Source organism: Myiozetetes cayanensis, unplaced genomic scaffold (assembly GCF_022539395.1).
Source record: "Myiozetetes cayanensis isolate MyiCay16 unplaced genomic scaffold, myiCay2020 scf10, whole genome shotgun sequence".
Classification (NCBI taxonomy): Eukaryota; Metazoa; Chordata; class Aves; order Passeriformes; family Tyrannidae; genus Myiozetetes; species Myiozetetes cayanensis.
The window spans coordinates 7,125,623-7,151,444 of NW_026086605.1; the positions used below are offsets into that span (position 1 = coordinate 7,125,623).

General features: G+C 40.2%; 1 protein-coding gene across 1 annotated transcript in view; it reads left to right on the forward strand.

Annotated features, from left to right (window-relative positions):
- Positions 1–822: 822 nt before the first annotated feature.
- The window catches only part of GFRA1 (GDNF family receptor alpha 1), a 143,769-nt gene continuing 118,769 nt past the window's right edge, over positions 823–25,822 (forward strand). The window contains exons 1-3 of the mRNA XM_050337270.1: positions 823–1,294; positions 2,385–2,687; positions 3,772–3,855. Of these exons, the coding sequence (XP_050193227.1) occupies positions 1,255–1,294; positions 2,385–2,687; positions 3,772–3,855 (427 nt within the window). The 5' untranslated portion in view covers positions 823–1,254. The remainder of the gene's footprint in view (positions 1,295–2,384; positions 2,688–3,771; positions 3,856–25,822) is intronic.

A 25,822-nucleotide genomic window follows, 5' to 3' on the forward strand; every position in this document is an offset into this window, starting at 1 on the left:
CACCTGAATCAAATTTTCCACATATGAAAACAAGAAAATCTGGAAACTGATGCTATTTCAGGCTAATTGCATTTTGTTGGGTTTCGGGGGAGCAGTACATAGTAGCAACTGGGGGGAAAAACCACTAAATAGTTCTCTGTTTGAACCATCTGTCACGAATATGGGACATATGTTCTCTTTGTTTATTCAGGAGCCAAGTGGAAGCCGATACACTCCGCTCGGCCCCGGCCGAGGGCTGGACCGCACGGCGCACCGCAGGGATGCGGGTCCCGGCTCGGCGGGCGCAGGGATGCGGGGGAGGGACGGGCGGTGCCTCCGCCGCCCCCGGGTCGCTGCGGGACGCCCCGGGCTTCCCCCGCGGGCGGCGGGGCCCGCAGAGGGAGGCCGTGGCCGCCGATCACCCGCGGAGGGCGGGCGGGGACCGGGTCATCCCTGGGGCTGCCGCCTGCTCCCCCGCCGCGCTCAGCTGCGCTCGGAAACGCTCCGGAGCCGCCGGGGCTCTGCTCTGGGCGGCGGAACCGGAGGGGCCGCCCCTCCCGCCCGTACCCATTTCCCCTGCCAAACTTTGGCCGCCGCCGCTGCCAGCGGTGCCACCCGCGCCCACCCCCGCCCCGCCCCGGCGGAGAGCGCCCCGCGCAGCCTGCGCGCCCCCCGCACCGCCCCGGCCCCGGCAGGCGGTAAAGTTGCGGTCTGGGGGGGCTGAAGGGGCGAATTGCCCCGGGGGTGGGGATCGGGGAGCCGCGGGTGCGGGGCTGAGCTGCGAGTCTCGGGTGTGCCCCTCGCCCTCCCTGCCGCCCGCCCCCCTCTGCTCTCGGTCCCTCCCTGGGAACAGGCGCTGCCCACCCAAGGAGGCGACCGGCGCTGCTGCCCCGCTGCCGCTCGCACAGACACACACACACAGACTCACACACACACGGACTCACACAGATAAACCCGTGCGTGCGCCTCTCGCTCCGCACGGGAGTCAGTGCTGGTGCGTGCAGGTTGCTCAGACCTGAAATCTGAGGGAAAAGATCAGCGTTTGCGTCGCTGCTCCTGCCGCCGGTGGTGGTAGCGGTGAAGAGAAGAGGGGTTTGTGTTATTTGGTTTCTTTTTTTCTTTCCTTCTTTTTTTTTATTACCCCTCCTCCGCCCCCCCATTCAATGGATCTGAACTTGGAGCCTTTGGACCTCGCTGGTTTTGGAATATCTACATGCTGATCCTTTTTATTGTGGCACATCAAGTTGTTTGGGGAAACCATCCGAAGACAGCAAGATGTTTCTCGTTCTCCTGTACTTCGCTTTGCCCTTAGTGGGTAAGTTGCTGGTGCCTGATTTCAGCCTGTACATCGCTTCATAAAGCAAAGCGTAGGGTTTATGGGATCGGGAGCCTGATGGTTTTTAGTCTATTGTTTAGGCAGAACAGTGAAGTTTCCAGTAGTTTTTATGGCTCTGTCTCACATCAGTTAGCCCGGTCTAGATTTAAAGCTCTGTGAGGTTACAGACTTCGGTACTTGCCTGTCTTGCCTCTTGTTAAATTGGGTTCTCGCAAGTTACAGGGAAACTTTTCATTTAAATAAAATAAGGCTGCTTGGGGAGGGTGGGGGTGACAAGAGCCAGCTGAAGGATTACATCTTCACCTGCATCTGGCAGCCTGCCCGACTACCAGTGGTTTACAACCCAAACTGGTTTCCTTTCCACAGGAGATGTTTGCGTTGCCATCCGCATGTGTCTGAGGGAGCACGACAGGGGCACGATGGAGAGGAGAGAGTTAATGTAATTTGCTTTGTTCTCCTGCAAAAGCATCATGCGTGGAGAGAAATGGGGGGGGGAAAGGAGGGGGGAGAAGATTAATAAATGCTACCTTTATACATATAGAATAAGCAAAAATGTGTACAGCCTTTAAAAAGTAACGCAAAGACAGGCTAATATCAATCAGCGAGGATACTTATCTCTCTGAGCGGGCTGTTCCTGGATGTAATTGAAATTACGGCAAAGCTCCTGTGGAAAGGGAGGCTGAATATTTAACCCCTCAGTTAAACCCTCGGATGGAAAGCTGATTTGTTTCACCAAAGTGGATCTATGGAATAACGAATGCTTGTTTTGTCAGGAACATTAACCCCTGTGGGTTTTTTTTCGGTTTTGTGTTTCCTCATAAATACACCATCAGGGTTAAAACTTACTTTTTCTTGGACTTCCCCAAAAAGTGGATCTAAACCCTGTGTGCTTTTTTTTTCCTAAGGGGTAGCGTGAAGCCAGGTTTGCAAGGTGCTGCCCGTGGGGGTTTGGCTGCATGTGCTGCGTGAAGGAGGTGCCCGGGTGCTTCCCAGATGCTTCTTTGGAGCCCCGGTTAAATCCGCCTCCTCCCTCAAGGAGTGTTTCTTGGTTTGTGTCTCCTCTCTGTAGATGTACTTCTGTGTGCAGAAGTGAGCGGGCTGCCTGGAGGGGACCGCCTCGACTGCGTGAAAGCCAGCGATCAGTGTCTGAAGGAGCAGAGCTGTAGTACTAAATACAGGACACTGAGGCAGTGTGTAGCCGGCAAAGAGAGCAACTTCAGCCGGGCCACGGGCCTGGAGGCGAAGGACGAATGCAGGAGCGCCATGGAAGCCCTCAAGCAGAAATCCCTGTACAACTGCCGCTGTAAGAGGGGCATGAAGAAGGAGAAGAACTGCCTGCGCATTTACTGGAGCATGTACCAGAGCTTGCAGGGTACGTTGCAGAGCACAGAGCTGCCCCCGGTGTGGGTTCGCAGCCGCTCCCACCCGCGGCTCAGCCCACCCCGGGCTCTGACCCCGCAGCTCGCATTGTGCTCTTCAGCTGCGGACTGAGGACCTTTCATCCGCCTCAAGGCCAGCTGCTGCTCCGTCTCCTGTTGTTGGGAAATCCACAATGAGAGTTTTCCTCCAGGGGACCCAGCTGACCTTTCCAAACCAGAGTCGAAAGATGAGGGCGCTAGCATGTGCAAGAGCCACAAAAACAGTCACTTGGAGACGTTTTCCTAATAGTATTAGAACTCATTAATTAGAACTCACCTAATAAGATCACAGGACGCTGGGACCAGTTTCTTAGCTTTTTGCTGAAAGTTAAATGTAATATGGAGCACTGTTTTAAGGAAAAGTTAATTTTTTCCTTTCCTGTATTTCCCTGGGCGTGCTGAGGCAGAAACAACCCCCCAAGTTTATGGATCCTGGAGGACTTAGATGTGCCAGTTAGAAGGGGTGTGACACTGGTTGACTTGTAGCTTCTGTTTTCATATCACTTGCAAATTTCCCATAGTGTACTGAGAACAGTCAGGTCCTCGTCTGAGAGACAGCATTTTTAGCCCTGTTTTGCTGTGGCCCTGGAGGTGAAGGTGCACTCTTTCATTTCAGTGTGGTCTCCATTTAACTCTCTCTTTTTCTGCATCATAAAAAGTTCATCTTCCATTAGTATGTTGTTAGGAGTGTTTTATTCCAAAGATACTAGTTTTTGGCTGTTAGCTGGGCTTCTCTAAAAAAAAAGAGATCTGCTGTGAGGGTGAATTAAGAGGGACACCCTTGCTTCTCTCCTGCTGGCATGAGATGGGACAGTCCCTATGATGTCACAGGCTGTCTCTGAAAATTATGACCTTGTCCAAGGAGGAAGGAGAGAAAAGATCTAGTGACAGCTTCTTTCAGGTGTTTTTATAGATAAGTAGCCACTTAAACAGGTTGAAGTGGAGTACATTTTGAGGTTACAGAGTAAAAAGTAAACAAACAAAGCTTACCCTGAATTCTTGTATAAGAAAAAAACCCAAATATTTTTTTGTCCTTAGGAAATGACTTACTTGAAGATTCCCCTTATGAGCCAGTTAACAGCAGACTATCAGACATATTCAGGCTAGCACCAATTGTATCAGGTAAGCAGATTTAACATTCTTTAACTGATACTTGATTTTCTATTTGAATTATGGAACTTTCAAGCAATACTGTCATAAGTAAAAAGAAATGATAATGGCTTCCTGGATTTAGGAAGTTCATGATATAGTTGCACAAAAGAAAAGACTAATTGGTTTTGAAATAATAGTTAGAACTGAAAGAATGCTTGGCAGGATGGCAATTTGTATTCTTTTTGAGTCATTCTTGACAATAAATGCTAAATTTTCCTGTAGGTGGCAATCTGATTCCCTGCGTTCCCAATTTACAAATCAGTTCTTTTTTGGGAATTTGGTCAGTACAAGTTACCTCCTATTGACATCAGGGAAGATCAGAAGATAGATATTTCTAATGTTTGCATAAGGGAATGCTTTATAGTTTCATACAGTTTTGTTTAAAAAAAAATTCAGAATTAAGGTTTGTCGTCTTTTCTGGAACTGCTGCCTGTTTAAAGAACCTATTCACAGCTTCCTCCTTTTTCTACCTTTTTTTTTTTTCCTTGATGTGTGGCTGTCTTTAAGAACCTTTTTATCATATTTTGAATACGTTGCTTGGTGATTAAACTGTGACATTTCTTCTTTATCTGCCTAAATTATACTCATTCTGGATCATATTGATTGAAAACAGTTGTGTGTTTTTTTTTTTTGGGGGCACTCTCTGGGGTTACAGGTTGGAGTGGCATTTCTTTTTAGGAGTTTCAGGAAGTCTCGTGAGGATGCAGTCTGCACTCTGCACTCAGGACGTTTATTTGTTTAGCTACGTAAATTGAAGGTGCACAGTAGAGTGTGTAAATTGGACAGTGCTGAAGTGTAGTTAACTGACATGCTGTAGATCACCATTAGTAGATGGCTCCTTAAAAGAAAGAAAAAAAGACCAGGGAGAGTGGCTTGACCAATTTCCAGATGTACTTACACTTTTTAGGGCTCAAAGTCCCATTAAAAGCCACGGGGACTTAGGTTGTTAAGTATTTAATGGTAGAGATTTTCAAAGGCCTATAGATACATAAAATGTAGGTAACTGCCCATCGGGATTTTCAGAAAGGACTAAGTGATTTAAATAGGCGTTAGATGCCCAGGCAGTTTTGAAAATTCTAAGTGCTTAATGCATCTTTAGGTATCTTAATGCCTTTGAAAATCGTCCCTTTAGTCACTTTTCAAAATGTGACTTCAGATCCTTATCCCATATATCTTTTGAAAGCATTATCCTGATTTTTGGGGCAATTCTGTTGGAGAAATAGTAGAGAGCAAAGATTAATCTCAGAATAATCTTTATTTTTTATTGCTTAAAACTCCAACTTAATACAAAGTGAAGACAAAATCAATGCAGAGGAGTTCCAGGCAGTTTTCTTAAAATTTATGATCAGCCTGCCCAGGGCCAAATTGTAACCTACCTCAGCAGTTTTATGATCTCCATAGAAATACCTTATATGCATTCTGCCTTTGTTATTTTTTAGATTCCCCATTTACCTGCAAAGTAATTGCCTTAAAAATGTAATAATTTTTTGCAATACCTGTTCAGTGCAACAATGAAATAAGACATGGTTTGCCAACCATTGATGCCCATCCTACCACAGTCTCTTCAGATGGTAGTGGACTGGTTAGGACTCATTCTGTGTTACCAGTGCACCCAGAAATTGCTGTGCATTGGACCAGAAGTTTCAGGTTTACAAGGATGGGAGGCCTGGATTCAGAGGGAGCAATAAACAAAAGTTGTTGTAATCCAGTGGAAAAACACCAGTATTTGAAAGTACTGTCAGCTGAAAGAAAAAGATTAGCAAAAGCATTTTTCTTATCGTCATGGTTACTATTGCACGTTACACTCCCTAAAGCTGCCTAGTCTTAGAGATTTTTTGCAGCACTCTGCAAATACCCCAAGCAGCAGAACTTGGTAAGATTTCTAGATCTTGATTAGAACAAACAAACAAACAAAAAAAATCCCAGTACAAGTACTGTTGGCAGGGATTTCATAACTGTCGTTCTGCTGATGTGGTCAGTGTGTTTATGGATGTTGCTGCAGTATTCCCTCTCATTAAAGTTATCTGGGTGTAAGTGAAAGCAGCGATTAACCCTTTCATATCCCAAAGGCCACTCTGTGATACTGTAAGTCTGAGAAATGAAGGACAGTTTAGTGGAAGTCGATGTATTTTTATACTGAAAGATGTTCAAAGATGCATCTTCTATGGTAACAGGATGCCACATTTTCTTTAATTCAAGCATCAATACGTTGATTTAAAACCAAAATCAGAAATATATCGCTGAACCTGTTAGTTCGAATTTTGTCCCTAGATCCTGTTACGTTACTGTAACAAATCGTGTTCCATTGTTCCATCCATGTTAATGGATGCAGTTTTGTTACTCAGGTAAAGCATCTGTATTTTTAAGTGGTCTACATTATAGGAGAGCTAGTGGTGTGGTCAGTCTAGAACTAGAGGAAAAGATAAACCTTCTATATAACATTTAAAACAATGTCCAAAGACATGGAGAAGAAATATGTAACTCACCAAATTATTTACTGTAGTATCAGCTGTTAAAAACAGGTTATCAGTATTTAGTTAATAATAATAATAATACTAAGCATGAATTCTGCATTTGAATACAAAGTTTACAAGGAAATTATAATTTATAAAAAAAATAATTGCTGGCTAAAACAGGAATGTAAGTTCAGTTTTTGGGTTCCTTGTGATGATATATCCTGAGTATTCAAGGATATTTTCTTCCTTTCCATCTGCATTTTAAGTTGGTAATTGAGCTCCTTCCATAAAGTGACTCTTCACTTTAAAAAGTGACACTTCACATCCATGGCCAAAGCCTGGACTGTGACCCTTCCTAGTTGAAGGACTGGGCTGTCTTGGTTTTTTGGCGTATCCAAGTTTGAATTTTCTTTATAACTTCACTGTCTTGTGTGGTGCTTCTGCCTCAAGGGTGTGAATTTCTTGCTGTTAGGCAGCTCTTCAAATTACTGAAGACTTGTGTGTCTGTTCTAGAGGGTAACAGATTTGGGTTAGTTATTATGACGTAAAGATTTTGCTTAAGCAGACATTTTTTGCTTGAACCTTTACAACTTCTGAGAGGTGAAAACATTTTAAGGTCATTGACTTCTGTCACAACTGCGGGAAATGCAAAATCTGTTGATGGGATTTCAGAGGTGAGTTTCACAGTAGATTAAGAATAGATGCTTCAATTAGTTACTTCTTAAAGCTGTCTGTGACTTTTTACTACCTGAAGAACAGTTTGCCTCTTAAATTTGTGTTGTTTCTGACATTGAGCTGTGTAAGTGGAAGATATATTATTATTTTGGTATCAGCTGATACACTGTAGTGGTCATCTCTGGCGTGTTGTAAGAAAATATCCCGCATAAGAACTGTAGCTGCATAAACCCTGCGAAAATTCTTAACAAAATAATGTCTCTGAAATGTGTCATACACATCAACACAAAAGGGAGAGCCACTACATCTGAATAAAATACCTTAAGCTGTATCTGTGAATTGGTGTAAATAGAATCCTGAGTGTTACAAAGGGTTGGCTATTTAGATCAACCCGTTTCAGATGACATAATGCTCTCCTCCCATGGATCCACTTTTAAGTTGCCTGGTTGTTCATAGGCTTATTATCCCATTGTTCAGCTTTGCGAATCTTTTCTTCTTTCTTTTTCATCTGTTATGTTCAGAAATAATTCTAAAGGACAGACTACATAAATCAGAATATTTCTTAAAACATGCAGGGTTTGCTGTTAGACTGTGGAGAATTGGTTTGGTTACGTGCTGCTAATTTCCAGTTGCTAAAACACAAGACAGGTAGAAATTAATTATTTTGCCATTATTTCTTGTTAGTGCAGTAAACTGTTTTTGAGAAGTGCCTTTTGTATCATTAACAAATGAGAGAAAGAAAATGGCTCATATGATTTTATGTCAAAAGGAGTATTTCCTGATTCTGCTATTCCCCTCAGAGGCTGTTTACTCTAAAAACTCTGACAATCTGTTGTAAAAAGTGCCCTGAAACTTTTATTTAGAAAAGGGTGTATTTTATATTTATTGTGGCAGACTTGTGAATTAAAAACAAGAATTCAGTAGGCAGCACACAGGGCTTCTTGCTGGAGTGTATCATTCCACATTAGGACATGGGTAATGAAGTTAGCATGTTTGACTTGCATACTGAATAAGCTGTAAGACAAACAAACAGTTATGATCAATAAGGTGGCCTTTTGTTGTATGTAAAAAGTTGAGACTCTAAAAAGTTAGCAGTGCTGGAATTGTCAGGAGTGTGTGCTGGTGGCTGTTACACTCTGTAGGAGATCTCCCCCTAGGATCTCACTGTTGCTCAGAGGGAAAGTGGGCTGGTTAGTAGTTCTATCTTCATCTTTCTTTGATTTTTTCAAAGTCTTTCAGGCATCCTGTAGATTTGACATCCACAAATCAGAAAGTTGATTGTGGGAAAGAATGAACCAGTGTGCAAAACACTTCCTTGAGGATGTGACAGACTTTTATAAGGGGGTAGTTCCCTCTCCCCAGCATAAAACCTGCTCTGAGTATTGATCACAACTGTCTGACCCTTCCCCATTAATTTTTTCTTCTCGGGGTTGGGGTAGAGACCTCACTGAGGATGGACTGCAAGTGTTTACTTCGGAAAAGTTGCCATTGTCAAAGGTGAGGTAGGAAGGCTGGGGCTTTTCAGTTGGAATTCTCAGGTTTCAGGAGACAGAGCTTACTTTTTCATGTGCTCCTCCTTTGTACCTTCTCGTTCTGCTACTTCTGTAAAGAGGGGTTGTAGAATTAGAACAAGCTGCGTTGGAGTGAATCAATTCCCCTCAAACTTTCATAACCCCAGAATTCTTTTAATCAAGAGTGGAATGTTTCCCCATTGATTTTTGTTTTGCAGTTCTTGATCTAACGTAAGAGCTATGTTCTGGGTAACAGGTCCCTGACACTTTAATTATTATTTACTTATTTTTTCCTACCCAGTAAATTACTTTTCTTTTGTAGAAGCCATGTATAGCATTTTTTAGATGGTTTATCGGAAAGATAAGTTAGTCTATGTCCTAGCCAAGGGATTCACTGCTTTTTTCTTTTGGGGTTTGTGGCATGTGAATTAGTGGCTTCTCCCATGAATTAATACTGTATGACATTCCCAATTCCCATTGCCTGAGGCCTCTAATCCTGTTTTCTGTTCCCAAATCTGCATATATTTCAAATGCCACATATTTTTCTAATTTAACACTATGTCTTTTTATGACACTTGTGTAAGATTATTTGAGATGCCACATTTCTGCAGAGGCAATTTAATTTACAAAATATTGAAAATGTTGATTTCTCCTGACTCTTTACAGTGCTCCTATTAGCCCTGACCTCCCATATCACTGCAGTTCAGTTAAAAAAGCCAAGATACTTCATGTTAGTTACCTTTGCACATACAGCCACGTTCATGAATAGTAAACCAAATCTTATTAGAAGGTTATATATATATATATATATATATATAAAAAATACTGGTTTTTCACAAATCCAGACTAACTCTTTTTTCTCCAGTGAGAATTTATGTCCTGTTGCAAGAAAAAAAACCAAACAACCCAGGCATCTATTTTAGCTGCATTTAACAAAATGAAAATAGTTTGATAAAAATAAATCTGAGCGTGTCCAATGTTTGTATTCTCTGACATTTCTGTCTGCAGATTTTCTTTGCAGAGACAACTAGGCCGGCTTCCAGTCAGATAACAAGTTATCGAGGGTGCATAGATACCAGATTTCCACTTCTGCATTTTTATAATCAGATTGGACTTCACACAAAAGAAAATCACTTTGGTGACTGTTGGCTTGCAGGAGCTCTTTGAATTTCCTGTTTTCTGCATTTCTCAGAGCTAGATCTGATTATGAGCGGGGAATTAAGTACCTTGCTGAAGTAACTGATTGACTGGCCCATAAAGGCAGTGCCTACGCACTTTACCTTCAGCAGGATCACGAACAGGCCTTGAAAATAGGAATATGTAAATAGTCTCATCGTAGTGCACATTGCTTTCAGTGGTAAGATTATTGGAACCTTTTTTGCTAATTTTTTTTTGAAGAGCTGTAAAACAGAAGAAAGGGTCTTTGTTCCTGAAGTATTTAAAACGCACAGCTTTGAGCAAATGTAAAGTTTCTGGTTGTCCAAGTGATCTAGGCAGGCTTTGTCAACCTGTTTAAAAATGGGGAGACAAGATGAAATCCGTTCCATGGAAGGAGGAAGCATCCGGTGATACAACACAGACATGTAAGCATATACACTCAGCAGCTACATTAATGCTGAGAGTAGTAAGAGAGAATAATTAGGAGGAAGCTTGGAAAGGAGCAGTATTTTCCTGGAGCCTCAAAGGAAAGTGTTGGGACATGGCCTGTTGAATAAGCACAGCCATGTAGTTTGTTACCATGTATAATGTATACAGTGGACCACATCTTCTCTGGAGTAGCACTTTTGGAGAGTGGAATTGCTGTCCCTCGATGTGTTTTGCAGGAAAGCCTCAGTTGTGGTGTGTGTGTGGGGTCATATATTAAATGAAAAATGCCTGTGCAGTTTGGGCAGCAAATTGTATATTCTTGCTTCCCGTTACAGACCAGCTTTATGGCTTACTGAAGTGCCACCTGAGTTCCTCTGAAGCAGAGCATAGAGTGATATGAGTGGGATTGTGAGGAGAGATCAGGTAGTTGTCACTGGAGAGGGAACCAGAATCCAGTTACCTATGGGGAGAGGTACCACTGTTCCAGGGTTGTGACAAGCAGGAATAGGTCTGGGCTGCTGGGCACCTCAACTTGCCAGATTCCTGGTTCTGTCAGGTGTCTGCAGACTGCTGTGCCACAGGGGTGAGTGGTTGGACACAGTGAGCCTGCTGATGGGGCAGCTGAAGGTGTGACATGGTGAGAGAAATAGCCCATGGTTCACACAGCGAGGATACCGGTGGCAGTTCTGCAGTGACACAGGTGGTGTGAGGAACTGGCTCCTGAAATGCCCTGTCTGAAAGCTGTGTCCCCTGGTGAAACCACGAGAACAGCATCCTGCAGCTTTCTGTCTCTTGATGGCACAGCAAGGTGCAGTTTGTGGCAGGTGATTTGCATGCTGGCTCTTTACATTTTAAAATATTTTAAAACTTTGTTGTTGTTGTTGTTTGTAACCGCATTTGTATTTGACTCTCGGGGATAACTTCGACAATCTTGGAAAAGCCACTGGTATCTGTCAGGAGTTTGACAGTATGTTAAAAATGCTAAGAGTAAAATGCCTGTATGTAACGAAAAAAGAATTTCTGGATTGCAAGGCAGGTACTTTATTTGTGATAAGTCTCCGACATTTCTTATTTTAAGGTGTACATTATACTGTTTTAACTCTAGGAATGCGTTCGTAGCTTTTGTTTTTAGAAATGTGACTGGTTTTGTTTGTGAAAAGTAATTCAGTAATTTATTTTGTATTATTTTTGGTGGTGTTTTTTAATTCTCGCATTTTCCGTGGATGAAACTAATGCAGCAACAATGCTGTCAGTATAGTTAGGGCATTAACACAATTAAGTTATTTTTGGAATATTTCTTTAGTTACTATGATGCTTTGACAATTTTTATAAGTGTTAGGCTATTGTCCTGTACAATCTGCACTCAGCTTGAAATTTAACATGAGAGAGGTATGACACAAAGTGTAATGGCATAGAGATAGCTCTTTCTGCATAGAAATTTGCAGAAATGATGGGTTGTAAAGAGACTTGAAGATATCAAGCAGTTTGAGTAGGAACCCATAAATAAAGATGAATTTCTGCATTCAGTGGTTATATTATTTTATCGCTGTCTAGTGTCCATAAAATGCATTTTCCCATTAACGTTTTGTCAAGCAGCTGATGAGGTTCAGAAGTGTTAGAAACTTCCATGCTCTTCTTTTTAAAGTTTGCACCCTAAATTCATTACTAAAGCTCAGTTCAGCAAACCCAGAAGTAAATGTTTCTCTCCTTCTTCCAGTGGAGACCGCACAGTGATTCTCCCTCCTCCCCAGTCCCACAGCCTCCATCCACTGCTGGTGTTTCTCGGGTTTGCAGTCAGGCTAGTGCTGACCACTGCTGTGACCTCATACCCCAACTCATTCCTGCCTTGACATGTCTTTTCAATATAGTGCCATCCCTTCTTTGATTGTCAGCTTTGTTCTCTCTGAACTGTAACTCCTCCAGCTGGGGGACTTCAGGGGTTTCTTTCTGTGTCACCCCAGCACGGAGTGACTCTGCTTTCCACCTCAGCTACTCACTTCTCAGAAATCTGAGTGCACTTTTTCCCATTCGTTTTTATGGCAGTCTTGTCTTCCCTCTCCTGCCTGATGTCACTGCTTTGCACTCTGCCTCTGCCCCTACCCTGCTCTCCTGTTCTCCATGCCCCCAGTGCCTCCCTGTCCTCCCTTGTCCAGTACTTCTGGTGAAACAACACCTTCTGTGCTCCTTGCAAGCTTTGATTGGGCTTGTTTTTACCCAACATTCTCCAGTTTCTTCTCAGCTGCACAGTTGTTCAATTTACAGTTTTGAAGAGTTTGAGATGTGGTCTAATGTAAGGAATGGTTCCTGAGTGAAGGAACTGACAAAGCCTGGTACTCTACCAGAGTCCTCCATCCCCGGGATGCCATACAGTTTTTGGGAGTGTGGCATGACTGTATGGCAGGCGGGTTCTCTCTTGGAATGGCTCAGGGACAGAGGCGACATGTCAGGCAAGTCTACTTGGGTCTAAAACTGTGGTTTTTTATAAAATTTGTAAGAACTTCGTGTTCATTCCTCTGTCAGATTTGTTCAAGTATGTCCTGTGGATTAAAAAATCACTAGGAGCTGCAGGGATGTGGAGAACACAGAGACTAATATTCAGTTTACTTACATTTCCTTGAAAAATCATGATTAAAAAAGCAAATATGGTTCCTGTCATATTGTTAAGCATTAGACTGTGACATATCTCATTCTAGTCTCATAAAACATCTAGTGTGTCATGATAGTGATATAAATAAACATGCAGTGGACTTGAAACATACAGGCAATTAAATACAGTCGATGGCTGGCAGTTGTATCAGATAATTGAACGTCTTGGGATGCTCAAAATGAGAGATAACTCATGCATTTATGTTAGTTGGCAGGAAGATTATTTATTCAGATTTAGGAGTGTAACAAGAAAGAAAGGACCCATCCAGAAGCTGTTATATATTAACACATATATTGCACTTGACTATTTGGATGGTACCACATTGTGTTTACAAATAACACTGTATTTTTAGAGTCGTCTTCTTCTTCTGCAGATGGAATGTTTTTAGGATTAATGATTAACTTTTGCTGATGTTTGTTGTCATGAGGTCATAAACAAGATTAAGAAAGGCAGTACTAACATTTGGCAGTAGTTTCAGAGAATTCATGTCCAAATACCCTGACTTCTCTAGACTTGCTGCTTGTTACAGAGTGCAGTGTGTTCTGCACAGCAGTGGCTTTGCATTAATGAACACTTAAGCAGCAGATTAAAATGTCTCTTTAAAAAATAGGTTAGGATTATATAATAACACAATTCCGGGATACTAATAGCAGCGAAGATGATTTTATTGAGCAGATTAAGTGCAATTAGATCTCAACTACAGAATATTTAAATACAATACCAGATCAAACCCCAGCCCCTGCAGCTTTACTTGCTTTCCTTCACACCCACAGGATCAGCACCTGACAGCAAAGTAAATTATAATTTTTATTGTAGTTCATTTTATATTGCCATGGGAATGTACATCATGTTATCCATTAGGACCCAGACAAACATGACTTTTCTCCACATACACAGTTATGAAACAAGCCATGATTGAAGACAGCGAGGTGTCGGCGGTATTTGAAATTCTATTAGAAATTGATAAATTTGCTTGTCAGGTTTCTTTAAAGGATTGCATGGATAAGAACTGCCTATAGTATTCTCATAGGAAAAGTCATGAAAATTATGGCTTTAAAATCAACCCATACAGACTGAGAAATTGTGTCAGTTCTTTCTCTGATAATCTATTTTCTTAATTTTGGTCTCCTAAACAGTGAAATAAAGACACAAACTTGCAGTGGTTGATACCACTTGTGACCTGATGAAGTAAACTGCTTTGATCTTCTGAGAGGTCAAACTGTGTGTGATTCTAGGCAAACATTCCCCCAGGCTGCTGATGTGTGAGATGTTTCTTCCCCTTGCCAAACATCCTGCCTTTGCAATAGAAAATTAAAGGAGACTTGCAAAAAAATGTGTGGTGTGTTAGTGTATTAAATCTTGCCTATGAATTGGTGTGAGAATTGTTGAACACAGGGTTTGCTGATGTGTTTATTTATTTATTTATTTTTAAATTTTGCATAGTTAAAAAATATCTAGACAGCTTGCTTTGGGGTTGAGTAGAAAGTAAATGTATTAACTCTGGCTGTGTTAATGTTTAGGGAGAAAGGCATACAGTGTTTTTTAATTTGGTAAAGAAAGAATTGTTTGGCTATGACTTGGAGCTCCGTTTAGTTTTTTAAAACATTTCTGCTTTACAGCCAAAAATATCTTATCTGCGTGCCCTTGACCTTTGTCTATGAGCCGTGGGAAGATTCAAAAGCACAAATAGAATAAATTTAGAATTAGCCTATTTGAAGAAAAAATGGTACCAAATACCTGAGCTCTGTGCAAATTGGAATTGTCAGTCCTACATGTCCAGCCTGGCAGAGCTGAGCAGAGCACCCTGCTGCTCGACAGGGCCCTGGGAGCCCTGGAAATGGGAAGGGAGTTCATTTTTTCATTCCCTGCTCACCCCTTCCCCTCCTTGCAGAAGGTGCCAATTATAACTGATGGTTTCTGTAGCTCAGTTATCTGTCCCTTAACATTCCCCTTTCCCCCAGCTTGCTCTGTGTGGTTCACCTTTCAGCTGCATAAATACATGACCCTCTTGGGCTGTGTTTGAACTAGTGACTAAAAGGTGAGACTGTCACTGTGGGACAGACATTGTCAGTGACATAACCACAGCCACAAGTGCTGAGTAATTGCGATGGTTGGGCTTTATTTCTTTATTTATTCATTAGCAAAAGTGGTGGTGTTTGGGTATCCCAGAGGTTACTGGGATACTTCTGAGAGCAGGTGACTTGTAGTGATACCCACTGCAGGCAGCCACTCTGCAGTCTTCTTCCCTGCTTTAAATCATTCGCTTAACAAGACAGAGAATGGGGGCACTTGTGGGGCTGTCACCTTTAGGGCTTAGGTACTGCGTTGCTCTGCAGTAATTACACAGTCTGATACTAGCTTTCATTTATGCTAATTAAAAATAAACTTATATATTCCTCAATTTATTAAAAAGAGAGTTATCTCCTTCCTGTTGCAGTAAGTCAAGGATTTAAATGTTGCAAAACTTCGGTCCTGCTTTAGAGGGGAAAATGTCATCCTAAAAATATTCCCAATATTAATACTTTGTCAGGCTAGGAAAACAGTGGTGTTTGTAGCATTGCAACTGTATATACTGTATATTTTAACAATTATTTTAAATTAACTCTGTGGTTTAAATATGTATTTAATCCTGCATAACCAGACATAATCAAACTAAATTCATGCTTAAAAGATAATCAGTTAGTGACTGTACCTAGGACACTAACAGGAGGGAAAAGAAATTAATCTCATAAATGGCATAAATGTTTTTCTGCAGAGCTGTTCTCATTAGGATCTTCAGGAAAAAAAAGTCATAGATGTCTGTAATGCAGGCAATATGCAACATCTGGTTTAGACTGTGAAGAGAAATGTAATTTACAAGTTACAGAATGACTTATTCTGTCTCAAAAAGAATAAAATAGAGCCAATAGTTAGCTCCCCTTGAGCACTAATACCTGCTTATTGAGAGATTGCATTGTAGGAGTCAATATTCAAGCTTGCAGAATACTTAAAGTGACTAGTTTCTGTCTGTAGCCAGACTGAGAAATATAATAAATGATTCTGGACCTGGACTGTGGTGAGAAGAGCTACTTCCCACTGCAGCTATCAGAATGGGAGACGTGTCAAGTGTTTGTAAGAGATAGCTCCTCTATCTACCGAGCAGGTTGTACTTCTTCTATGGCAAAGAGTGTTGCTGATAGATTAGGGTGACAATTCATAATGTTCCTGAGCATGAATGCTACGTGTTGAACAAGATCAGTCTCAAGGAGCATGTCATAGAGAATTAAGGCTTAACATTTTCTCTCCTCCCGGTTTTCAGAATTTTAAAGGGATTTCTAATATTTGAAAATTGTTTAAACTCAGAAAACCTTGGTATTTCAGAGTATTACTTTACAAATCATGTTTTTCCCCAGATTGTAGCTGAGTGCAGTGGTCTAATTCTGGGTAATGACTTTCTGTTGTGTGAAATGATCCAATGGCAGAAAAGTATTTTGATAAAATTCTAGAAATTACTGTGCATATTGGGAATGATTTATTAGGCTCCAGCAGGAAAGCTAGAAAACTTATTTTAGAGGTGCTAACTTCTCAGATGTGTATTATTAGTGTGCAGTAAATGTATTATTTTGAACTGTTTAAAGGGTGGCAAAAGTATTAAAATACGTCTCTTAAATCACTCTGCAGCTACTTAGAGACAAGGTTTTGGCTGTCTGCCCAAAATGCTGTATAGTAGGTATTTGGGAGGAAGAGAAGGTTTCTTTGAGGTATTTTTACCACTGGGGGAACCCCTGCTGTTCACATTTCTTCTGTATGGTTTGAAGTACCCCAGATTTGCTTGAAATGATTGAGTTCACCTGGAAGGTGTGTGTGGGGGTGTGCTGGTATTTGTTGTGGAAGATCATTCGAAGTTTAATTGTGAAATGAAGTGTTTATCTGTTTCACATGATGACACCCAAGTGTTAGCCCAGGATTTTTCTCTTCACACCTCACACTCCCATGAGGAGCTGCGAGGTTTGAAAAAGATGAGGCTGAGTTAATTTTCTTGACTGTTCTATCCTTAGTTGTTTTAAGACTTGAGTGAATAGGTGCTGACAGGACTCCAGCTTTTTTCATACTAAATGTAAAAGCAGAGCTAATGTATATTTGGCAGACACAAGCACTTTGGAGGTCAGGAAACTTATGACTTTAGCTTTTTCTCTCTTGGGCAGTTGAAATGACATTTAAACACTCCTTTTCCAGTATGTGGTATGAATCAGTGCCCTAGCAGTGCCTAAGATCACCTTTACTTATGTAGTTAAAATCTGATTAATGCAAGTATTAAAGGGAAAGTTAAGGTACAAACACATCTCTAATTCTGGGCCTGGCTGGCTGGAAAGTTTCTTTCCATAAATCATTCAACAGCAGGTTTACTTAAAGAAAGGTTAGGAGGCTCATTTGTGTAAACTTCCAGACCTATCCCTAGAAATAGCTCTTTTCCATTTGGGAAAAAAACTCAGTTATCCAAATTTCCTGACTGTAATCCAGGTGGGTCATTCTGTGAGAGTGCATTTTCATTCCTGTCAGGAGTTTTCAAAACCTTCACGAGTGGCATCAGAAGGGCCACCAGTTTGTGTCACTGTGCAGGAGATACATGTACATACCATTTATTTTATTAAAGTTAATACAGTGAATTGTACTTCAGATAGACAATCATGCCACGGTTTTACTTAATAAAACAAACATGGAAGGGCCAAGTTGGATTTGCTTCATAAGGAAGATCTGTCTTTTGTTGTTTAGAGAATGTATCCTGTGATGACTTGTCATACAGCATTAGTTTTTATGCTGTAGTTGGAATTTTAAATACCTGAGTTTGTAGTAGTTTCTTCACTGGTGACAAGTAAATGTTGAATAATCAATTGAAATATAATTTTAAAGAAGTAACATCTGGAATAAGGCAGACAAGTAGAAGGGAAGAAGTCAACCTTTTGTGTGTGAATAAAGAGTTTGTCAAACTCTAAATCGGAGAGCTTCAGGTAGTGTAAAAGACTTCTTTAAAGAGAAAATCTTCTGATTGCTTTTGCTCTCCTTTCATGTATATCAAAAAGCTGCTCCACTGAGTACCAAAGCTTGAAAGCTGGCAACCTGTTCCTGGAGGAGAGCATGTAGTGCCTCTGTTTGGTGTTGGAGAGAAAGAAATTACCAGTTTGCTTTTTGCAGTATTTCATATGCTCTGGTATTATGTTACACTCTTACACAATCATTCCTAATGTGTAATGAAGCGTAAATGTTTTTCTGTTTGTTGCTGGTTGTCAGTTGGCCACTAATGGGAAACTTAGAGATATGTTACAGAGAAGTTAGGTTGTAGAGACACCAGTCAAGTTGCAACAGCTATTTTGCAAGGTAAGTAGTGGTTCTTAAGGGTACTTGGCAGAGGGAGAAAAGTGATGCTTGCATGCTTTAACCTGTTTATTTCATCAGGTCACATTATTATTTAAGGAATATATTTTGCAGTAATTAAGTACTATGCCAATGACTTCTTTTAATTACAGATTATTTTATTTGTGAGGATGGTATCAGCCACTGTGAAATTGGCTCCTCATTGTTTTTCCGTTCATGTATGTTGGAACACTGGAACAAAACACATTTTGTATTATTTTGCTGCTTCATCTGGAAAGAATTTGTTTTAATCTGCAGATCCCATATTCATAGCATTGAATTATGACAAATACGTTTTATAGTTAACTGCAGCAGAGTTAACTCTTGCTTTCAGTCGCAGAATACCATTTACATTCTATTATCAGGGTCTCATTATGAGTCCTGTAGGCCCTCTGCTGCCATTGAGTCTCCAGTTGTTTTCCATCAGAGTTGAATCAAAATCAGCTTCACCAGATCAGATTTTTAGTTCTGCCTTGGGCAAAATTTTTTGTGAAGATCACATGGAGCTTTCCCAAACAAGCTGCAGGATAAAACCAACCACTATGAACGATGATGTAGCTTTGTGTATTCCAGATTGCAAATACACCTCGTCCGTGTGACCTTGAGATGTTTTGATTAATTGCATCTTTTGGAATTCCATGTGTGTGCTGTGCCTGCTGTATTCACACACAGAAGGGACACAGCCATTACCTTCTGTCTTAAGCTGTGTGAGGAAAGAGGATTGTGTTTACCTTCTGTGATATATATCTGAGCTCCACAACAGTTAAAAAATATTTTTTCGTGCCGTTGGTCTAATTCTAGATGTTATTTTTCATTAGTCATAAAAAATACGGATTAAAAGCCCTTAGAAGTTTTTGTAGGCTTTCATGCAGTTGTTTGATGCCTCTGACTGATAATCTTAGAGAAATCTCTCCCACAAAACAGGACTTGTTCTTGATAATTATTCTCATATTATGACTACTTCTTCTTTGCTTTGAGCAATCTGATAAGGACGCTACATCACGCAGAGTCCAGAATATTCCTTCCAAACACAGGAGATTTTCCATGAAGGAAACTCTTGAAATTAAAGTTCTGTAGTTATTTACAATGCATGGAATGTTCCATACTCTTAGACTGATTAGAGTTCATCTGATAGTAACGTGTGTGTCACTGCTAAATACTTCACTTATGGTCTTCCATCTCGTACTGGTCAAATCTTGAAGATCCTTTTAGTGACAAGACAGGTTTTTGTGGAGCACTTCAATGTCCTGTTTGTGATGCTCATCATGCATCTTATGTGTGTTTTAAGTACTGCTGTGATCATTGTCTGATCTGTCTTAAAATTGGTGTTTATTTTAGGAGGGCAAGCAAGCTTTAGACAGTTATGATATAAAAGCTGTATGCCTTTCTCTAGCAGGAACAAATAGGACTGAGACATTGTATGAAATTCATTCATAATAGTGATGCCAGAATTTTGCAGAACAGAATTGGTAGCCTTATGTTTTTCACCTACACTTCATGCTACAGATGGAGAGGATTATTTATGTGAAAAACTCAGTTTATAGCTCAGCAACCAGATAGCAGCTGTATTTGCCTTCATTGCCAGAACCTCAGAAGCATCTTGTCCTGTTTGTAAAAACGGTCTAGTTTATGAAAGTTAGAAGACTCTCAAACAGAACAAGCTGCTCATATTTGTAAAGTAAGCAGCTGCTAGATCCGGAGCTGATGCACTGGGAGAGCGGTATTCCCATCTTTGTTTAATTGATAGTGTTGTCATTTTTCATGCCACCACTCTAAAAAGGCTGCAGCTTAGCAGTCACTCTTGCCTGGCTTTGTGCTGGCATGCACCCAAAGGAAAATTAAGACAGCTCTCCTGCGGCCGCCACAGTTGTTCACGATGCTCTAGTCAGTTGAAGTGCACTGCTAACAAAACATGGGAATTACAAGGAAAAGGAGAGAGAGTAACTACTCCTTCTATCTCTGTGTAGAAGCAGTAGAAATTCGAGGTCCTTTGTGCAGCAATACACCGAGCTGGGCACAGACCTTGGGAGGTGCCAGGGTCAGGCAGTTAAGGTGCTTGCCTGCTGCTGATGTATTGTATCGCAGCCTCATTGGCCACAATATTGCAAAAATCGGAGATATTTACTGGAGAAAAATCCTATTTTTGCTATACTAAAGCAAATTTGGGTGTAGTTGTCACAAATACAGGTATCTCAAATTACCAGTTTATAAATGCTATTTATAATATGTTTCTCTTTGACACGGGTGGTTCTTGTCATTATGAAACTTGCCTTTGCATTTGAAAAATGTGTTGTGTAAAACTTGGATAATTTTTCAGTGTTTGATTTAAATTACAAAGTTTTAATCAAACATTGAAAAATTATCAAAGTCAATAGGCTTTCTTTGCCCAGCTTATCTTTAGAAAATAAATGCTTTATAAATACTCTGTGCACCAATATTTAAAAGGCCACGTGGTATCTGAGAAAACTCATGCAGAGAATCAACAGCTCTACCATAGGAATCAATCAGCATAGTACTGCAAACAAGGGACCTTTTGTACCTCTGCAAGTGCAGAACAGCATGAATTTTACAACTGCTGAGTGTACTTCTAAGTTAATTACCATTTAAAGTCTAAATAAAACAATTCTTTATAAAAAATAGCGTTGAGAAAAGATTTAGTGGCATATAGCATCCTATTCTTTATTCAACTATAACTGAAATCGGAATCAGAAGTCAGATTTTAATCACAGGCTGTGGGGAAAGGCACATCTTTTCAGTAGGGCTAATTAATTTGAATAAAACAAAGTGCTAATGCAGCTCTCTGGAACTTGAGTTATCCAATGTATATTTGCACTGTATAGACACTCCCTACTGTGCCAAGATCTTGTATTTAATAACGGGGCTGAGAGCAATTAAATTTAGACACTTAAGGGATCTAATTGAAAAGCACCATCGTTGTTTAAGAAATGTTTATAACAGTGCAGTATATTGTGTGCACAGCACTGGTTTAGTGTGTGTATTTTTTGTGTATGCTGTAGTGTATCATATATAGAGACTGCAGGAATTATCCTCTAGTAGTGGGCACGTGATTCCAATGGTTAACTCTTTGAGGAAGAAAAGGTGCCTCGGGTGGAATAAGGATTCTTCAGGAAACCCTGAAGTGAGTGGATTCAAGTGAGGAGGAGGTGCTGTGTGTGTTTCCCCTATAGTTCACAGCCTGTTCAGTGAACCTGCAGCATCTGCTGAGTGTCACTGCACAGTGCCCAGCACCTCTGGTGTGTCTGGTTATGTCCAGGCTTGATGGAAATGAAACTTCCCAAACGTAAAGACAGCAGTGTTCTTTCTCTGAGGTGTGTGGCAATTGCATTTCCTTCCTCCCTTGACTTTTAATTCTTACTGTATTTTTGCCAATGTTATTGAGCTTTCAAATATTTTGCATTGTTTCAAAGGAGGTTTGCTTCCATATTAAGCCAAATAAAACTTGTCAATAGCTTGATTCTTACTACTCTGTGTAATCACTATATCACAAATCCTTCTCTTCCAGAGTACCCGATCTTCTCAGTCATTGTCTCTTGACTCAGTTCCAGAGTTACCTTTGATTTTAACTAAAAAAACCTTTAGAAGTAATTTTGTAGGCTTTTACTTTATCATGTCTACTTTTGGAGAAGTTCCATTTCTCTCAAGGATTTGTTTGCTTGTTTTGTAGTTGAGCACATTGTCTCATGCCTTGCTACATAAAGCCATGAAATGTAACTGATGTGGACAAATTGAGTATATTGTAGTTTCTGGGATTTGGAACACATATCCCTTTCAGGAATAAAGAACAGCTTTTAAAAGTTTATAAACTTGCTATATTTAGTATTTACTTCTGACTGGATTAAACAAAAACAAAAAAAAATGTTTTCAAGTTAAAAAAATTACTGCCTGTGTTATTTTTGGAACCACTTTTAACACAAAAAGTCTTGCTTTTACATAGACTGGAAAACAGATGGAACAAAGGAAGGGCACATGGATAATTTGCATTCCTTCTCTTTCCTTCTGTTTTGTTTCCAAGGCCAAAACATTTTGGTGTTTGGAGGCTTATGAGAGTTGTATTGAAATGCCCAAGGGACTTGACTGGCTATATTATGAGTTTAATGTCATTATTACTGTTACTAAAAAATCCTGAAATTTCTGGTTCTAGAAGGACAGTATTTTGTAGGATGCAAACATCAAAGAATGGGAAAGAAAGAAGCAAAGAAATCTAACTCAATTCTAACCATTGGCTGAGGATACCAATAGTTAGGACAGATGGGGGACAAAGGGGTTTGTTAGTCTTTAGATTTACTGGCTGCTGTATTTGGTATTGCCTTGCTCAGGAAAAGCTGTGATAGAGTATGGGAGAAGAACAAAGCTGGACTCATTAAATATTGTTGAGTATCTTCTTCTCACTGACTTACTGAAACCAGCTGCATCTTGTGGTAGCACTAGGCAGAGAATTTATTCAATAGAAAAAAAATTAAACTAATCAGTTTCTTCTAGACTTCCCAAAGTGACCATCAATTTATACTTGCCTACTCTTTGTGAAATCTTTGATGTAGTGTTGCATCCAAATCAAGACTTTTTTTTCTGTCTTTTGAAATCTTCCACTTTCATTCCATACAGCGGTCTGAAATTTAGACCTGTTGCTGCACAGGAGGACTGTCAATTGTGTCCCTCTCAAAAAGTATGTGAGTATCAGTGTGTGTGTGTGTGTGTGTTTGGCAAAATACTGAGAATTTTTCTGAAGGAAAAGTGAGAGATAAGTGTAAAATCATCATCAATGTGGTTACCATTTATACCAGTAAAACTTTCTGGGTATTGATTAGGGCTGTGGCATCACAATAAGACTTCAGTGCTAGGAACTGAATCAGTATCTCAGCTTTTCTTGCACTTCACATCCAGAGATCCTGATAACACAGTATTTTGTTGCCAATTTAACATTGTAATGGTTACTGTCTTTCTTCTAGATTTATTTTTAAAATAGGACGTTGAAATAAATGCTTAGCAAGAGTAACACAGTATGTGTGGTGTCAGTCACCATCCTATTTGATTTCAGACCTTACTTACTGTTTAAACACCAAACAAGACCTCTGAAATACCTCATATATTCCCCATAGGGAATATATAGGGAATTTAATTACCAGTTGACTTGTAAATACAGCTGAAAGAGCATTTCTCAGAAAGTTAGAAAGAAAGATCTTTGAAGTTTGGCAACTTCAGTCCACTGTTGGCTCGGGACATATCAGTTGTACTGCAGAAGTATTTGCCTCTGGCCTGCGGTTTTGGAGAAAGAAATGGAATACTGGTTTCAAAGAAAAGGGTGCTTAAAGAATGTGATCTTATTACAGATGCATATTTCAAATGCATATTTGTATCTGTTTAGCTTTTTGCATGTGTTTTTATCTTCACACAGGATATCCCGATGTTTATCATTTAGTGAAACACTCAGTTTCAGAGTTCTTTGTCAGCGACCTGACTTTGAGAAAGATCTTATTCACAATACAAGCCTTTTTGGGGACAAATTTCATGACAGTCCATGCTGATGTGCTGCTGTTCTACATGTGAAATTCATGCTGGTTCTCAAGTAGTGTTTGACTGTTCTGGATAGCTGTGTTTACAGCAACTCTTTCATGATGGAGCCTATAAACTATTGCCTTTCTGTCCGATCTGCAGCTGCTTCACCTCTTCTTTCCTGGGTATTTCTTGGATGTAATTTCAACAATGATCAAATTTTTGGGGGGCACAAAACCAGATGGGTCAGGAATGGACTTGTGGCTGGGCCAAAATGCAATGACCTTGAGGGATTACAGGAGTAGAGGCCATGGGGAGCAAAGGAAGATGAACTGTTCCATAAAATGCTCTAAGGCAAGGGTGAGGAATAGTGAGGAAGGATTGGCAGTGGGAGGACCTGACCATGCTGGTAACATTGAGGGGAACTCATTTTCATCTTGTTGTCTCAGTTCTGCCCTAACATGTCTTTTTATGAAAACAATCACTTCAGACTTCACAATCCTAAAATAGCACAGATGGAATGAGGGAGAGCAAATGCACAAAATGAGAACTTTTGAGGATACTGCTGTAATACAAGTAATTTACATTTCAACTCTCAAACAAGTGACCTTGCCAAGGTATTTGGGAAAAAAGTAATCTGTATTGCTTTACTAGACTCAGATAAGTCATCAGTAGCTGCTGCAGGGATGGAGTTGAATATGTTTTTGTAGCTCAAAGAATTTAATAATACTTGAATTGCTTTATGCCTGTATTGCATGTATTGTAATTAAAAAGTAATTCCATTTAAGAAACTCTAAATGGATATAAGTTGTGGTCTGCACATACTTCTTCTACTAATGTGCCTGGTTCTGAATTTGGCTTATAGTTTATGAACAGAAAAGAGCATTGTGCTTCAATGCATTCATTTAAAAACACCACTACTAAATAGGGTTGTCTGGTAAATTTTGTATGATCCATAACAATGAAAGCCTTCCATAAAAGTTGTAAATGTATTACTAGTTCAGTGCTATGTATATTACTTTATTTTTTCATATATAATCTTTAAAAAAAAAATCAAAGCTATGAAGTGTTGTCACCAAAAAATCCATTCAACATGAGCAAGTGTATGTGGAATTTCTTTTTGGTCATATTTTTCTCCATGATTGTTTGAGAGGACAGCTAGCATTTATAGCTCTTGTAAAAGAGAATCATACTTCAAAGATTTTAAGAAGGAAAAGGTAGAACTGTATATTTATATTGCATCATATTGAAAATGGAAAGTGATCTGGGTCTGATATACTGAAACTTGTGAATTGCAAGGGATGTGAGCAAAATGTCTAGCAAATGAGGTCCTGACTCCTCTGGGCTGAGATATTGGAAAACATCTTTGATTGTACAAGCTACTTGGAGACAGAATAGACACCAAAGCAAAGAAAATGGCATGTAGAGGCTCGTTCCTAATCCTAAAAAATGAAAGAAGTCCAAAAGTACCAAAAAACCCAAAAAAAAAAGCAAATCTGTTTACAACATGCCAACATGCATCAAAACTCAAGATAATTAATTGTAGCAAAAATAGAACAGTCCTGCCATAATTGGTTTCCATGAGGCAGAACAGAGGGAGACACGAAGACCCAGAGTAAGAATCACTCTGTGTTTAGAATGATTAAAGATCATCCAGTCCCGCCCCTCTGGCATGGGCAGGGACACCTTCCACTAGCCCAGGTTTCCCAGAGCTCCATCCAGCCTGGCCTTGGACACTTCCAGGGATGGAGCATCCACAGCTTCTCTGGGCAACCTGTGCCAGGGCCTCACCAACCTCACAGCAGAGTTTTTTCCCAGTATATAGTCTAAACCTGCCTCTATTTCAGTTTAAAGCTGTTCCCCAGATCCTGTCACTCCATGCCCTTGTAAAAAGTCCCTCTCCAGCTCTCTTGTAGGCCCCTTTAGGTACAGGAAGGCTACTGTAGGGAGTTGTACTTTTCTGTCCAGAAGTTTAGTGGTACATTCATCAGAAGAACAATATTTAGGAAACAGTGAAAATCAGAGATATTTGCAGCTCAGCAGCCCAATAAATGCAAATTAGTCTGATTAGTCTGTTATTTTGACTAGATGTGTTTAAGAAACGCTATTTTATTTTATTTTATTTTTAAATTCTGCAGTAGAAAAAATTGTGTTCTAAG